The sequence below is a fragment of the Sinocyclocheilus rhinocerous genome, unplaced genomic scaffold (assembly GCF_001515625.1).
Source record: "Sinocyclocheilus rhinocerous isolate Xijiao unplaced genomic scaffold, SAMN03320098_v1.1 scaffold2694, whole genome shotgun sequence".
Classification (NCBI taxonomy): domain Eukaryota; kingdom Metazoa; phylum Chordata; class Actinopteri; order Cypriniformes; family Cyprinidae; genus Sinocyclocheilus; species Sinocyclocheilus rhinocerous.
The window spans coordinates 867-17,040 of record NW_015635026.1 but is presented as its reverse complement, the minus strand read 5'-3'; the positions used below and the strand labels follow the sequence as shown (position 1 = coordinate 17,040).

Sequence of the window (16,174 nt, the reverse complement as noted above, 5' to 3'; positions counted from 1 at the left end):
TAGTACGTGTTAGGTATGTAGACATGCGCAGTACGTGTCGATTTTAAAGGCAAGCACAAACAAGCATACACAACAATGGCGGAGTACATGGTAATGTTGTTGCTGCTCAAGAGTTTGCTAACGCTTCTTCAGCAAAGTGTGGATTTACTTCACCAATATTACAACCAACAGCGGAGATGCATCATATACACACGGCAACAGGTACTGTTTACTAACAAGGTAACAGCGCCAACTACTGGCCTGGCATACGTAATACAGCGTTTTTGGCCGTTTTCGCGGATATGTGTAAACGCAAATCGTTTTGAAAACGCTGTCGTGTACACGTGAAACTTTTTAAAAATGCAAGGGAAAAACATTTCCGTTTTTGACTACATCGTTGTCGTGTAAACGTAGCCTGAATTAGGATTCTATTACTAAATATTACCAGTGTTCCTTCATTGTATATACATTAGGGTTGGAAATGTTTTTAGATTTTATCCATTACTTTGAATGTTATGGTTTGCCACAATTTAATTTATTGAGGAAATCAAGGAATCAGGGTTTTGAATAAAAACACTAGAAGACGTTACAAATAGACACAATGACAATAAACCAATGGTATAACAGTTACGAGAAAAAAATGATGCAATCTCATGCCTGCGCAGCTGATGAATTGCTCACGTGTGACATGCTCTATAAGAATCATCACGTTGAACATATCGCTAGTATTTTGTGGCTATTTACACAGACTGTGCCTTATTGCGTTGGAAAACATGGGATGCAGACAGTGGAACAGGAAACACTTAAGGTTATGAGACGCAATTGTGTCATGCTTTCAGACCGCAGTTTTAAACGAGATGCAGCTAAAAGCGCCAGCACACTGAACACGTTACACAGAAGAAAAATGTTTAAACTACCACAGTATTTCATGCTTGTGTGATGGTGACAAGATAAAAGCTGCGTTTTTTTTTTTTTTTTATGTTTACTGTTAATATTAGTCTACTTGTGTTATACTTTTAGTCATTTTGAAATAGAATTGCCTTGACTTTTTGAGTTGACCTCTAAATGACTGAATGTCTACATTTTGGATTAAAAATATTTAGTAGTGCTGTCAAACGATTAATCGCATCCAAAATAAAAGTTTTTAATTACATCATAAAGTACACATTACACACACATATACTACGTAAACAAAAACTTTTATTTGGATGCGATTAATCATTTGACAGCACTGATATTTAGCTTTTTTTATATTTAGATTTATTCTAAACATACAAGTTTGTACACTATTTGCCTTCATATTTAAGTGAATTTGTCTTGAATTTACATCATTTTGATAACTTCATATGTCCTATACTTGGAATAAAATCATCTTTAACCAGATGGTTTTGTTTCCATCCAACTATTTTTATGTGCATTTTGGAATATCGCATTAAAAACGCTGGATGGAAACACCAAGATGTGCATAAATTCAAAAAATGTGCATAAAAAAACGTATGCGCACAATTGAGTAGAATAAACTTTTTATCCGATAAGAAAAAAAAAATGCGCATAAACTACGATGGAAACACTTTTACCGAATAAATTCCTCCATGCGCATCAAAAAAGACGATGGGACAGCATAAAATCTCATTGCACAGCATCTGAAATGCTAGTTTTGTCATTCTAAAATGCTTGTGCAAAGTCTCGCCAAAGTGCTTCATTATAATTAACTCCCAGAACTGCATTCCCAAACAGCATGCTCCGAAAATAAGATAACATGAACACGTTTCGTCTGCGCACTCTGAAGCTTCAATGATTCAGAGTCGACTCTTTCTTTTGAGAGACAATAACTTTATACACGGTGCACTTTCAGATTTAAAACTTTGCAGGATGTTTTCATTCACTTAGAGCCGTGTTACACACTGCATGAAAGGTCATTTTTAAAAATCCATAATAGGGGCACTTAAATTTTTCTTCATGATATTTAGCGCAAGTTAATCAGGAAGTGACGATTTTGGATAGAAACAGTGCTTTATTCGTAAATATGTTATGCGATATTCCAGTTATGCGCATGAGTTAAATTCGCATCTTTGGATGCAAACATAGCTAATGTTGGTTGAATCATGTTGTAGTTATATTTTTAAGTTGAATAGTTAAATGTTTTTTTTTTTTTATTAATTAAATTTGTTATCTTGAACCATTTAAACGTTCTGGGGGAAAAATAAAAATAAAAATAAAAAAGAAGATTTTTTATTTAGCCATATCACACAGCCCTATGCAGGACCACATAAGCTCAGACATGAACACAATTTTCGTGCGATATCAGATATGTCTTACCAGAGTCTGGAGGCTGTCTGTTCCTGTCTATCTTTCTAATGTCATCTAAGGTCACGCCGTCCTCACTAAACAGTCCTCCATGCATCACCTGAAACACAATTCAGCTCATGCTCAAATCCAAAAATACAAAGTGGTATAAATGCTGAATCTGATGGCCGGCCTCGTGTCATACCAGCACTTTGCTATTGATGCACTGTGCGAGAGGAAGCCACTGGAAGACTTCACTGAAGAGCTGGAACATCTGGGCGGTGTACTTCGCTTTCACCTCACCCTCGAAGCCGTACATCTGATTCATGTTATCCGTCTCGTGGTTACCTTCACAAAAAAGACATTTCAGATCATGACATTTATCCATCACACACAAACATGTTTGGGAATCTGTACTAGGAAACGCTGGTGTGTCCTCACCTCTAAGCAGGTGGAAGTGTTCTGGATAGAGCAGCTTCATCAAGCTCTCGCTGGATCTGCTCCTCTGCTATCAACGAGAGGAACGTCTGTAGCTACTTCCTCAACAGACAACGAAACAGCCACTTTTTGGTTGTTAAAAAATGTGCGCTTGTTCAAAACAGTTGCATTCAATCCTTCGCTGGCTATAGGGCTGTCGCGATAGCCGCAATATCGCAATACCGCGCTATTGATGAGCAAACCGCAGAGGAATGCAAAAACTGCAGCAACCGCGATTTTTGCGTGTTTTCTTTTTTCGTAAGGTTATGCCCTTTTCGTTTTACACTTCATGCATGTGGACTTAACACCTCTTCCAGCAGCAACCTAGTTTTCCCAGGAGGTCTCCCAACCAGGTACTGACCAGCTCAACCCTGCTTAGCTTCAGCTTGGCGACCAGTCTTGGGCTGCAGGGTGATATGGCTGTGGCCAAATGAAAAAAATCTTTTAAAATAGTATTAAATTCTGAAAACCTTTTGTCTTCCAAGTCATTGTGGTATTTATTTGAACTAAATAACTATGCTTGTTTGTTTATTGGTTGGTTGGAAGGTCTATTTTTTAGAAATGAGAATAATCTGAAATGACTACAGAAACTGAATAATCAAATGGAAAAAAAAACAACAACAACTTGACTGTATGAATTAAATCTACATAGATATTTATTACAGCCACAGAAGTTACTCAGGCCCAGTCCACAAGGAGACGTGTTTAGCTGTAAACATAAAAATGTTGTATCGTGTCTGCGTTTTGTCCAGACGGATCCGGCTTTTTTGCAGCCTGAAACTGCTATTTTTTTAAACCGGGTCCCAAAGTGGATAAATCTGAAAACACTTTTGCGTTTTCATGTGTACGGCCTATCCGTATATTTTGTGAAACGATGATGTCTCGACCCTAGCTACGTCACATAACAGCAACAACAATGGCGGACTACATGCTTGTGTTCGTGCTGCAGAAGCTACTGAGCCTATTAGCTTTACTAACTTTACTAGCTTTTCTTGTTGTTGTGTTGGGTTTGTATACAGCACGCAAGGTTCATGAGCATGCTCCAAATCTTCTTCTCTGTTTTTAGTGTATCTCTGTGGCAGAATTACAGTGCCACATACTGGTCTGGCATGTATACTACATCAGTCGGTTTCAGTGGTTTCGTGTGTACGCAGATATTTCTTGAGACAACGCTGTGTTTACGGTGTAATACAGTGAGTGACTTTCTTTTTGTCTTCTGTTGTCTGATTAACATTAAGGTCAGAGATGGAAGCAGATATATTAGGCTGCTGTCACTTTAAGAGCTAATGCATGGATGTAATATATTTAGGCACATTCTATTTTTACCCAACTGTTTACACTCATTTAAGACAAAGCTGACTCTGTTTACGAGTATACTCACCCAGACAGGCATTCTGACATTTTTTGTGAGCATTTGACCATTTAAACACAATAAGCCATGAAGAAGAAATCAATTCAGTATTCAGACACTGTGCAACTTTATGTGTGGCCACTTTGAGTGCGTGATCGCAAGACATTTCTACAGGTTTATTCAATATAAATTTAAATTTATGCATTTAGCAGACGCTTTTATCCAAAGCGACTTACAGTGCATTCAGGCTACACATTTTTTTAATCAGTATGTGTGTTCCCTGGGAATTGAACCCACGACCTTCTAACGCAATGCTCTACCACTGAGCCACAGGAACATTATGATCATATCATAGGAACACATAGGAACATATGACCGATATATCGCCCAGACTTAAGTAAACAAATAACAGATGAACAGTTATGTTTCAAGATCTGTGTGCACGTATTTGAAGAGCATTCACCTGGTAAGCACACTTTCTGTGCAGTTTCTTCTGGTCTTTGAACCAGGCCATCAAGTCTTTCATGAACTTCAGTGTAACCTTCCCATCTTCAAGTTTAGGTCCATCATAGTCATCCTCGATTGCTGGTGAAAGAGAATATATATTAAAAAAAAAAAAGATCATAGGATCTCTAAATCATAAAAAAATCATCAATAATTTATATTCTGAAATCTTTTTCAACTGCAAAGAATTGTCCAGTTATTTTCTTCATTTTCGCAACAGGTCAACGAAAAGACCTAATGTCATCATATAATTTCTCAGTACCACACACTTTTGCTGCCCTGTCGAGACAAAACATTGTACAAAAAATTTCATAATAGCTGACCCTATTATTAGCATTTTTCTTAGGTCACCTTATTGCTACAATATTATAATTTTTCCTTGAAAATAACATCAGCATTTTGCGTAAATGCTCTGAGCATATTGGGAAATAAGAAAAAATCATTTGCACTTCATTTTAAGGTGTCCTTGTTACAGTGTAATTACACAAGTAAGTATTGAGATGATTGCTAATAATAACATGTAAGGTTATGTTTAGGGTCGATTGCCTGTGATTAAGCATAATTTGCTCCTAATAACTGAAACTTCCTCAAAGCACTTACTCATGTTCTCGATGTCTAAGGAGTCTACGACTGATCTCTTGAGCTCGTCGCTGGCGATGGCCCGTTCAAAGGCCTTCTGTTTGACAATCTTGTTGCACTCCTGGTACTTCATCTTGGCATCTTTGTCACTGGGACGAACTCTAACTACCTGTTAGCAATGAAAAGACAACAGCGCAAAAAACTTTTACAAAAAATAAATAAATTAATTTTAAAAAGTACGTCAAGTTTTTGTGCTGAGCTAAATGTTGCGGCGGCAGAGCAGGTACAAAGACTTGCTGCCAATACATCCACAACATGCTGCTGTGAGCATGTAAGAAATACTGCTGCTGCACATACAACACGTATGAATAACCCCCATATAGTATATATATATCAACAGAAAACCAGAAATTGCTTATTTCAGCTGAATATTTCTGGATGCAGAAACTTCAGTGCATCAATATGTATCTAAAAACACAGTATTAAAGTGCTGAGAATATACCGAGTCTCACCGTTTCGTAATCTTTGAGTGCTGCTTTAAACTTGCCCAGGGCCATGTTGGAGGTGGCTCGCCGATAGTAGCCCTTGATGTAGTTCTTGTCCAGCTCCAGGGCCCTCGTGGCGTCCCCCAGAGCATAGCCATAGCACTCGGTGCGCAGGTACGCCAGACTCCTGTTACTGTAGTAGACGGCATTAGACTTGCTACTGCCAATACATCCACAACATGCTGCTGTGAGCAGATAAGAAATACTGCTGCTGCACATACAACACGTATGAATAACCCCCATATAGCATACATGATCACCCCGTAGCAGATCTATACAGGTGGAGCTGGGGAAGGTGGAGGGTTTCTGAAGCAAGCTGCAATTGCTACAAAAATAACCAATCAGCTGCACCATGTGATGATGTCAGATTGAGTCAGACCTTTCTGACTACACCATCTAGAGTTTCATGCCACAGCTTTGGATGTATTCTCACACAGCCCTATATACTTTGATTATTTTCATATAAGAAATGACAAGTCAACACTGATTTAGAAAAGAGATGTTTTCTGGAGGTGGCTCGCCGATAGTAGCCCTTAATGTAGTTCTTGTCCAGCTCCAGGGCCCTCGTGGCGTCCCCCAGAGCATAGCCATAGCACTCGGTGCGCAGGTACGCCAGACTCCTGTTACTGTAGTAGACGGCATTGCTGGGGTTCAGCTCCAGTGCGTCCGTGTAATACTTGATGGCGTTCTCATAGTCTTTATCTGAAATAACAGCAGGAGACTATTAATGAATATGAATCATAATACATCACAAAGCATTGTGCATACGCCACTTTTGAAGAAAGAGTCAACACTGTGAATAAGTGCATAGAAATGAGCAAAATATTGAACTATATCGAACTAAAATGTTACTGTCACATTTTAATGATGTTAGAGACTTACCAAATTGACAATCCCAATAAGTTTTAAGAGGGTTTTTAGACAGAGATTTAAGTCATTAGAAATTATTACTTAAAAGTTATTAGTAAGTACATTTTAGCATACATTACCACAGAGTTATTTTAGTATCACTGAGATACTATTATAGTTTTATTAGTATTTTGAATCAGTTTGTATTTTAAATTTAGGTGAAGTTTTAATAATTTTGTTTTGGTAGTTATAGTTCAGTATATATATATATACACATACAAACATGTCTGAAAAATGTAAAGAGGTGCTATAAACTACTACAGATATAATAAATGAGTAAAATTATTTTAAAAATAATTAGGAATAAACTGTGTGAAAATGAACAACATTTACTGCACCGGGTCATGTAACTAATTTATTTGATTAATTTATTTTAGATGCTAGAAACATGCCACGGTTAAACTAATGTTTAACGTTCTTTGGAAATCTGCAGAAGATGAACATAAGAAAATACTTGATTTTTCAAGACTAAACGATATGAACAATGCAGACATAAAATGCAAATAAAGTACATCCATGAATGAGGACAGATCTGGCGCCATTGACTAACGAGAGTGTCATAAATCACGTGCAATGAGTTTACGGCCGTGTAATCAAATGAATGTGCTGTTCTCAGAGATTGCAGAGGTGACTGAAACAGCATTGTCACGTCTAGACTGACAGCTCACGAGAGAAAATCATGTTATCGCGTCTCTCCTCGAGTAAACGGATCGTGACGATAAACGTAGATGAGAAGAAAGTGTGATGCTTCACGAGTCTGCCTGATTCATCATGTGTTGCTCATGCTCACCTCACACATATTTCCCTCTTATAACGCTCACGATGCGACAAACTCATCCCGCGCAGCCCTATCCTGTCAATATCAAACCCGTCTCTTATTTACACTAGATATCTGACAAGCTTTTACCTTTAAAGTAGTTATTCGCCTTCTCCTTGAGTTTCTCTGCACTGGCATTCCGCTCTTCTTCCGCCATCTTCTCACTGCCGTATTCCGTCATGCTGCCGTGTGCGCGCGGAGAGCTGTCGCAAACACCTGCACGAGGGTCGTGAAACGCTGTACGCCGAACTTCTAGTCTAGAACAATCCAGAGCAACACAACACCTCATTACAAGAATTATAACCGGTTACATATTTGTATATAATATGAACGTGTGCAAGTTATTTGCAAAATGTTGCCAATCACTTTATTTTCACTGTCAACATTAATTTAATTGAATTAATTTTTAAAAAAATCAATGAATAATAAATTAGAAAAGAAGATGTCGTGGTTAAATGAGTGAAGTAAAACTATACGACACTTCTGAAATTACAACTTGTCTGATCTGAGCAAATAATCAAAAGGTGAGTTTAGTTAGCTGTGTATGTGTAGGCTATTGGTTGAGCCTGTAGGGGGCGCAACAGCGCTATTTTACAGGGTTGAGTGGGTCATAACGAATGCTTCGTATTATTTGCTTTTTTAATTTGTTACATTAAGCACAAAATGTTTATAAATCATGTTGGCAGTATTTTAGATGGTTAGATGTTGCATTAATGCCTGTAATAGGCTACTTCATCTTAAATACTGAGTAGCTTATGTGAGCTTTTAAAAAGGTAGGATATACTTTTCATAATAAAAACTTAAAATAAATTTTAAATATTGGATGTTTCTCTTCTTTAAACAGACAATATAATATACATAGGCTACATTACAGAGATGAGTTGTTACTCTTTAGGTTGCCAGTGTGTGGATAAAAAAAGTTTTATACCTTTTTTAGAGTCACATCAGTTTTTATGGGTTTTATGATGCATCTCTATATTGTTTGATACTTGGTGTTATTGTTGTTTTTAATTGTTTTATGACATTTTATCAAGTATTTGTATAATTTTTAAAAACGTTTATAAAAAGTGATTTAAACGTTTTATTCTGTGATGTTTTATATGATCCGTTTAAGTGAATGACAAGACAGTCCAGTGATTTAAACAGATTTGGCATCCCTTTTACACGTTTTTTTTTTTACATTTTTAACTTTGCATCTAGGATGAAAAACAAACCACTCTCACTTCCCATAATTTAAGCACACAACCTCTTTTATAACATAAGGAATTAATTTCTCAACAAAACAAACAAATAACTCGTAATAGGGAGCAACATAGCAGACTTTGGGAGGGAACAAGGCCAAAATAAATAGCAAAACAACTCTAACTGAAATTAAAGGTTAGCCTGGAACTCGAACAATGAACTAATTACACATGCTTCCCTACCTAACTAACAGGTTACAGACAACGTACCAACTTCCCTCGCATGCACCAGTGGTTAAGATGATAGGAAAAGAAATGCACCAACAGAATTCACATTAAGAGGGAAGAGTACTTGCAACAACATCACCTATGTCAAGACAAGTGTGAGTGATTTGTATAGCACTTCTCACGATACACAACATTTCAAAGCAGCTTTACAGAAAGTCATAGCATATGTCTATTGAGACGTACACACTGCAGCTAAATTCAGTTGTCAGTTCAGTTGCTTGATCCTGTTCTGTACACATTTACAGGAGTGACAATTGCAGTCTACAACTGAATTAACAAAAATGCAGGTAGTGAGTAACCACATTTAACAGAAATTCTACGCAGTGTGTACAGAAACGAACTGAACAGCTAGTGCTTAATGACATATTCAAATGTGTATCAGAGTTGTGTCTCTCTGCTGTATACGCAGTTCTAGAAATCACAGGGAAAGTGGTACGTCTTGACTCATTAGTGTTGCCATATCTTGCTGGAAAAAAAAAGCAAATGAGAACAAGCCCACAATAAACTTAAACACTTAAAAAAAAAAAAAAAAAATTATATTGTGACCTGCACCTGCCTACTTTATTATCTCTATAAACTGAATCACTTTATGAGACATTCATTTGGCATGATCGATTGATAAATAAAATGTTAAAATGTTTCCCAGCTTCGCTGACTGTCTGCACGAGTCGGGGATATATATCTCCTTTGATTAAAGGCACAATATGTAATTTTCGCCGCTAGAGGGCGCGTATTCAAAACAAACAAAGAGACAAAGGCGTCCTTTGATGACGCCGTGACTGAGTGTGGAATCATGGGAGTTGTGGTCTTCATCCCCACAGCCGATGCAATCCGACGGGACTCGGGCAGAAATCATGTTCATGGATGAGCTAATGATTTATTAACGTAGTAGAATGAAGCAGGGTGAGGCTGAAAGCAGTCGAAGTGAAACGAGGGTTTTATCACTAGATACTTTGAAAGCTCTATTATAATGCTACTCTGTGCGGTCGTCACCGGTCTAATAAAACACACAACATATTAAAGCGTCTTTGGTGTTTCCATGTTTTCTACAAAACAAAACCGGAAATCGAGGGGTTTTGACGTCATTAGCAGGCGACACAATGACACTATAGACACGTTCCGTGTCACTAGTTAAAATTGCTTATTTCTCTGGATTTAAACATTCTTCGAAACATTTGGGATAATGTAAGTACACAAGTCAGCAAAATATATAACACTGTTCTAGTGGTTTTTGGATATTTTAATCAAAAAAATCTTACATATTGTGCCTTTAACACAGTTCATGATGATGGACTGACACAACAATTCAGCTGTTATTTTACTAAAGATTAGTTCATTTGCTTGGATTTGCCCCTTCAGTTCCCCAGCAAAAAACCGATCAATCAATATGGAGGTCCAGTTTGTCAAATCAAAGAGTGACACCAGATTACAGGTTTCTGCTGTCCATCATGTCCAAAAGCTTTTTGATTGGAGAGACTTGGCGGGGCTTTAGTTCCAGTAGGTTAAGAACCTCCGAATCTAGATATAGCTATGTTGTATTTATTCTGAGTAGCAGTGCCAAATTGTCTCAGCATTTGAATGTAGTTAAAGTTGCAATTAAACGGAAACGTCATCTGTCATTTTCACTAACTAAACATTACACAATAAATAAAAGCTAGACATGGCTGAATCAACCACAATAAGATATTTACAAAATACATAGGATGAATTTTCATTTCATGCCAACTTTAAGATACATATATGTGCATATATTACTAATCAAAAATTAAGTTTTGATATATTTACAGTAGGAAATTTACAAAATATCTTCATGGAACATGATCTTTACTTAATATCCTAATGATTTTTGGCATAAAAGAAAAATCAATAATTTTGACCCATACAATGTATTTTTGGCTATTGCTACAAATATACCCCAGCGACTTAAGACTGCTTTTGTGCTCCAGGGTCACATATGTATATAAGCACTGTATATCTGTCACATGTATTTGACAGATATACCTGTCTAATTTTCCTCCATAGCTCCTGATTAGTTCACACCTGTTTTCTGTTCCTTTGATTACTCCTTGCATATTAAAAAACAAAACAAAATGACCCGTGAGCCCTTACTGTGTTCCTTCAGAGCAACTTCACTGTCAACATACAACAGTGAGTTGAAATTGAATAAAGTAATGAAATGTAAAAAATAAAGCACTGTGTAGTCTTTACTGTATGAACTGAATATATATTGATACTGAGGGCCGAAGTAGCCTCTTGTGCAGAAAGCCTTCTGTGGAACAGCATCATTTTTGCAGCTCAATACACTTTAACTCATTTTTAGTACTGAGCATGTCTGGCAGGAGACTGTTTGACTGATGTGGATGTTTAAAGGAAAGGCAGTGCTTTAAAGGAAGTGAACAGAATTAAGAATATATAACTGTTGGAAGCCATGAAACTAAAACTCTATTAATTGCAAAGCTCTAGTCTAGTCATTCAATCGTCTTTGAGAGCAAGGGGGCCCTCTGGTGGTTCAGGGGACCTACACAATAAGTACTTTGCATATAGGGAGGACTGGCGCTGGCTTTGACCCATTGAAGCTTTCTGTAGTGATGGAGAGCTATGGCAGAACAAGCAGATATATTGTAGATTTAAAGGCCATCAGCTTAACAATGGTGGCTGAGACCATGATAGTAGGGGTAACAAGTTAATATTGAAAAGAACAGGACCAAGAACACAGCCCTGTGGGACACCTTGAGTGAGAGGAGGAGGAGTGGAAGATTTCAAGTCAGGGACAGCAATGAAGTGTTGTCTATCAGTAAACAAAGAAAGAGCAGTACCCAAGATGCCTACAGCTGCAAGACAAGAAATAGGTATGTGATGGCACATGGTGTCAAAGGTTGTGCTTAAACCAAGCATTATGAGGATGGTAGGACAGCCAGAGTCAGCAGACAGAAGAAGATGTCCTGTGGTCTGAGTGAAAACCAGAATGATAAGGATCAAATAGACAACAGAATGCAGCTGAGAAACAACTTTTTCCAGCAGTTTAGAAACAACAGAAAGATTAGACATAGGATCTTTAAAACGGGAGGGATAACAGCAGTTTATAGTGACAGACCTAAAGGAAATAAAGCAGTTCATCAAGTTAGCAGTGGGAGAGGAGATTACAGATAAGAATTGCTGGATCCAACTAACAGGAAGATGAGCTAGTTTTTATTTATTTTTTTAAATTACTGTGGATCACTAACAGAAAATGGGTCGGTGAGAGTAAAGCTAGGCACTGACAGAACAGGGTTTGGAGGATATGATGGAGAAAAACTCAGACAAAGTGGGTGGAAATTATTCAGATTTTAGTGGTAAAGGTGGTTGGAGCCAAATATATGAAGTTCTGGGTGGTAAGTTTACTGACAGCGGGAAATGCGGTGAGGAATGATCTTGTGGGGTTCACATGGGGTATCTTTTATCTTAATCACAGACTGGACATCTGACGCATACACTATAATCTCTGAATGTTTGCTTATCCATGATTACAGCACCTCCTGCAGCAGTTAATGAGACTGGATGGACAGACCTTTATGAGTTTTCTGTCTGTATACGAATGACATCTCGGGATTCATAAACCTGTGGCTCGTTCACAGACTGATTCATGGTGGCTGACTCTTATAAGCATGTGTCTTTTTCCTAAAAATAATCAGCCTCTTTGTGACACAGACAATCCATCATTCCTGGACCTGAATGATATTATGATTCAGTGTCAAAAGTCTTGGTCAGTTATGTGTGAAACTCACAAACATATCTTTGAGATGGTCATTCGTGCAGACGGGGGAAGTTGATTACATGAATGTTTCCCTAAAACATCTGGCCGCCTGACTCACAAAGGACATCACGCCGTGAGGAAACACAGGCACCAGGATGAGTCAGCAGTGCTGTGAAGCGGCTCCAGGAGGAGTGAAGGTAATAGTGTGTGTGAACTTTCACTCCCCGTGTTTAGGGGGTGAATGTGTGTGATCATCTCAGATCTCTACTTTCACTCCGTGTGTGGGATAGAGGCATTCCTGTAATGTAGAGCCATTTTGAACACTGTAACTCAAGGAAATATATCTAGAAAAATGTATTTACTTCAGAAATATGATGTTGTCACATTCAGGCACTTTTTATGTAAAAGTTTATTACTTCCAGGAATAAACATAGATTAAAAAGAAAAGGTTAACCATTGCTCAGTGAAGAGCAAACAGTTAGCTTTTTTTTGTTGTTGTAATTTTATTAGACGGGAAGGAACAAACCAATACCACCAAACATTAGTGCGTGGTTTTATCTCACTAGTGAGGAAATAAAAGACCCGAACCCGAATCACAACTGTCCATATATTCAAAAGAACAGCAGTCTTAATTTAGTGATACTCTTTAAATGAAGGCATACATATGGTCACATGAAAACATACCACATAATGGTATAAAGTGACCATACATCCCCTTTTTCTCCGACATGTCCTGGCCAGGATGTCTAAATTGCCTAAAATATCTGGGTTTCGTAGTTTTTTTTTTTTATATTGACAAACTCTCTACAGTCCTCTTACATTATGTACGCATTATATGTATTGTTTCAGCCGTTCCCTTCGACCTGTATCCCACTTTTTTTGCACACCACGATTGGTCGATTAAATACCATACCAGCTTGCTATTGGTCAAACTGATTTTAATTTTTCAGTCATTGGCAAGTATCATTAAAAGCAATACTGAAAGCAATCATTATGAAACCACATTTTAGGCATTTTTTAAGAAATAAAAAGAGGACATATCTATGGAAGTACATAAAAAAAAAAAGTGTGACTTTCCATCTTTCCATCTCGCATCAGATGTGTGAATTTACATCTCGCAATTCTGACTTTTTTCTCAGAATTGTGATATACTGTATAAACTCGCAATTGCTAGTTACAAAGTAAGAATTTCAGGATATAGAGTCGCAATTGCGTGTTATAAAGTCAGAATTGCAAGATATACTGACTTATTTATTGCAATTCTTTTATCACATTTGTGATATAAACTCACAATTGCGTTATTAAGTAAAATTTGCACAATATAAACTAGCAATTATGAGAAAAAAGTCACAATTGCAAGATCTTACCTCAAAACTCTGGGAAAAAAAGTCTATAAGTTTATATCTCACAATTCTGACTTTATTTCTCAGAACTGTACATTTATATCTCGCAATTCTGACTTTATTTTTCAGAACTGTACATTTATATCTCGCAATTCTGACTTTATTTTTCAGAACTGTGAGTTTGCATTTCACAATTCCGCCTTTGTTTCCCAGAATTACACGTTTAAATCTCGCAATTCTGACATTTTCTCACAATTGCGAGTTTGTGTCTGGTTATTTTGACTTTATTTCTCAGAACTGTGATTAAAAAAGAATTGTGAGATAAAAAGTACCTTTTTTATTTTTTTATTCAGGCTATTTACTCCTACTGAGATGAAATTATGAAGTGGGAGAGAGTGAGTGGGTGGACAGACGGGGAATAGAAAGGCTGTGGGAGGGACAGAGGAGCAGCCTCATGGATGGACTGATGACTGGTATGGGGATTTTAAAGTCCTGAGAAAGTTTAAACAAACTCATGGAGGGAATTGTAAATCCACAGCTACTGAGAGACAGAGACAGAGAGAGAAATGGAAAAATGAATGCCAGACATTCTGGAACATGAGCAGTGGGGTGTTGTTAGAGAGCGCACAGAACAATTAATGAAGCACAAATGTCAAAGGGAGCTTAAAGCAATAGCTCAAAAACAGAGCATAAACACATTTGGTCATGTTTTGTGTCACCATTTCAAACCTACACATGCCTGTATCTATGGAATACAAAAATAGATGTCTAATGTTCATGTTGCTTTTTCCAATTGCTTAGAGTTCATATATGGCCAGGGGTCATAAAAAAGTACACTGTAAAAAATGAAAAAACAACAACAACAAAAAAGCAGCATCACCATTCTTTAAAAGTTCCCTTTTTGTGTACTTTGGAAGAAAAAAGTCAGGGTCTCAAAACAAATAAGGGTAAGTAAATAACAACAACAATAAAGAAAAATGGAGAAGAAACAAGAGAAAGGGGTCATTTTACATTCTTCTAACAGATCTCAGGTCAGTTGGGAAACCAATAAGATTTCTGTGGTTGTTGTTGTTGTTTAAGATTGTACATTTTTGTGTGGTGAATGTGGTAGATGTGAACCACCACAATACCCTAGTACTGTGTAAGAGAGCTACAAACAGGAAAGCACAACTTACATAATGTTCAGAAAAAGTGAAAATCTAGCATTTCACCTCAAGAATCAACAACCTTCAATAAATTCCTTTCGTTCTCTTTCACTATGCCTCCCTCTCTCTGGAATTAATTAGAGGCTGCGGGATGGATGGAGGGTTATCTGCAGGAGGTCCACTGGAGGTCTGTCAGGGGCATTTATTGCAACCACATGTGCTTTTGGAGGGAGTGGGCGGACCTTGGTCACATTTAAAACAGAAACTGAAGATAAGTCAAAGCTTGAGTAAAGTACATGTCAGATGTTGAAGATAAGTCAAAGCTTGAGTAAAGTACATGTAAGATGTTCCAGATTTTATATTTCAGTAACTAACTGGTTTCATGGGACTTTCTTCTCTGTCTTTATTTGTCCTTTCCCACTTATCAGCTGGTGTGAATGGGGTTTGATGAGAAGAAAAAATATCCTGACAAGCATCACTGCAGTTTTAAATGACTGATCACTGAGTGAACTTGCCATATCATTGTCTGTGTGTTTTAATTATAATTAATTTTTAATTTAATGAACAATTATTTTAATAATAGGCTATTTTACGGCACATTACGATTGCATTGTAACATTTAATAACAGTTAAGCACATCTTTTTAAGTACATATTATGCACATAATAATTGTGTGGGTACATACTTACAGTGGCCCAGTAATGCACAACACAATGAAATCTCCACAACACAACTCATAGGACTATTTTTGTTGTTACGACTTCTTTCTGTTGTGTTGTGACTTGTTTACATTGTGTTGTGCTAATTTTGTTGTGTTGTGACTTGTTTCTGTTGTGTTGTGGCCTGTTTCCGTTGTGTTGTGCTAATTTTGTTGTGTTGTGACTTGTTTCTGTTGTGTTGTGACTTGTTTCTGTTGTGTTGTGACTTGTTTCTGTTGTGTTGTGACTTGTTTCTGTTGTGTTGTGACTTGTTTCCGTTGTGTTGTGACTTGTTTCTGTTGTGTTGTGACTTGTTTCCGTTGTGTTGTGACTTGTTTC

General features: G+C 37.3%; 1 protein-coding gene across 1 annotated transcript in view; it reads right to left on the bottom strand.

Annotated features, from left to right (window-relative positions):
- LOC107746184 (serine/threonine-protein phosphatase 5-like) overlaps positions 1-7,718 on the bottom strand; it is a 26,191-nt gene extending 18,473 nt beyond the window's left edge. The window contains exons 1-9 of the mRNA XM_016560298.1: positions 7,538-7,718; positions 6,260-6,423; positions 5,689-5,766; positions 5,198-5,345; positions 4,536-4,678; positions 4,414-4,415; positions 2,707-2,765; positions 2,471-2,613; positions 2,299-2,386 (exon numbers count right to left, since the gene is read on the bottom strand). Of these exons, the coding sequence (XP_016415784.1) occupies positions 2,299-2,386; positions 2,471-2,613; positions 2,707-2,765; positions 4,414-4,415; positions 4,536-4,678; positions 5,198-5,345; positions 5,689-5,766; positions 6,260-6,423; positions 7,538-7,628 (916 nt within the window). The 5' untranslated portion in view covers positions 7,629-7,718. The remainder of the gene's footprint in view (positions 1-2,298; positions 2,387-2,470; positions 2,614-2,706; positions 2,766-4,413; positions 4,416-4,535; positions 4,679-5,197; positions 5,346-5,688; positions 5,767-6,259; positions 6,424-7,537) is intronic.
- Between the last annotated feature and the right edge of the window lie 8,456 nt (positions 7,719-16,174).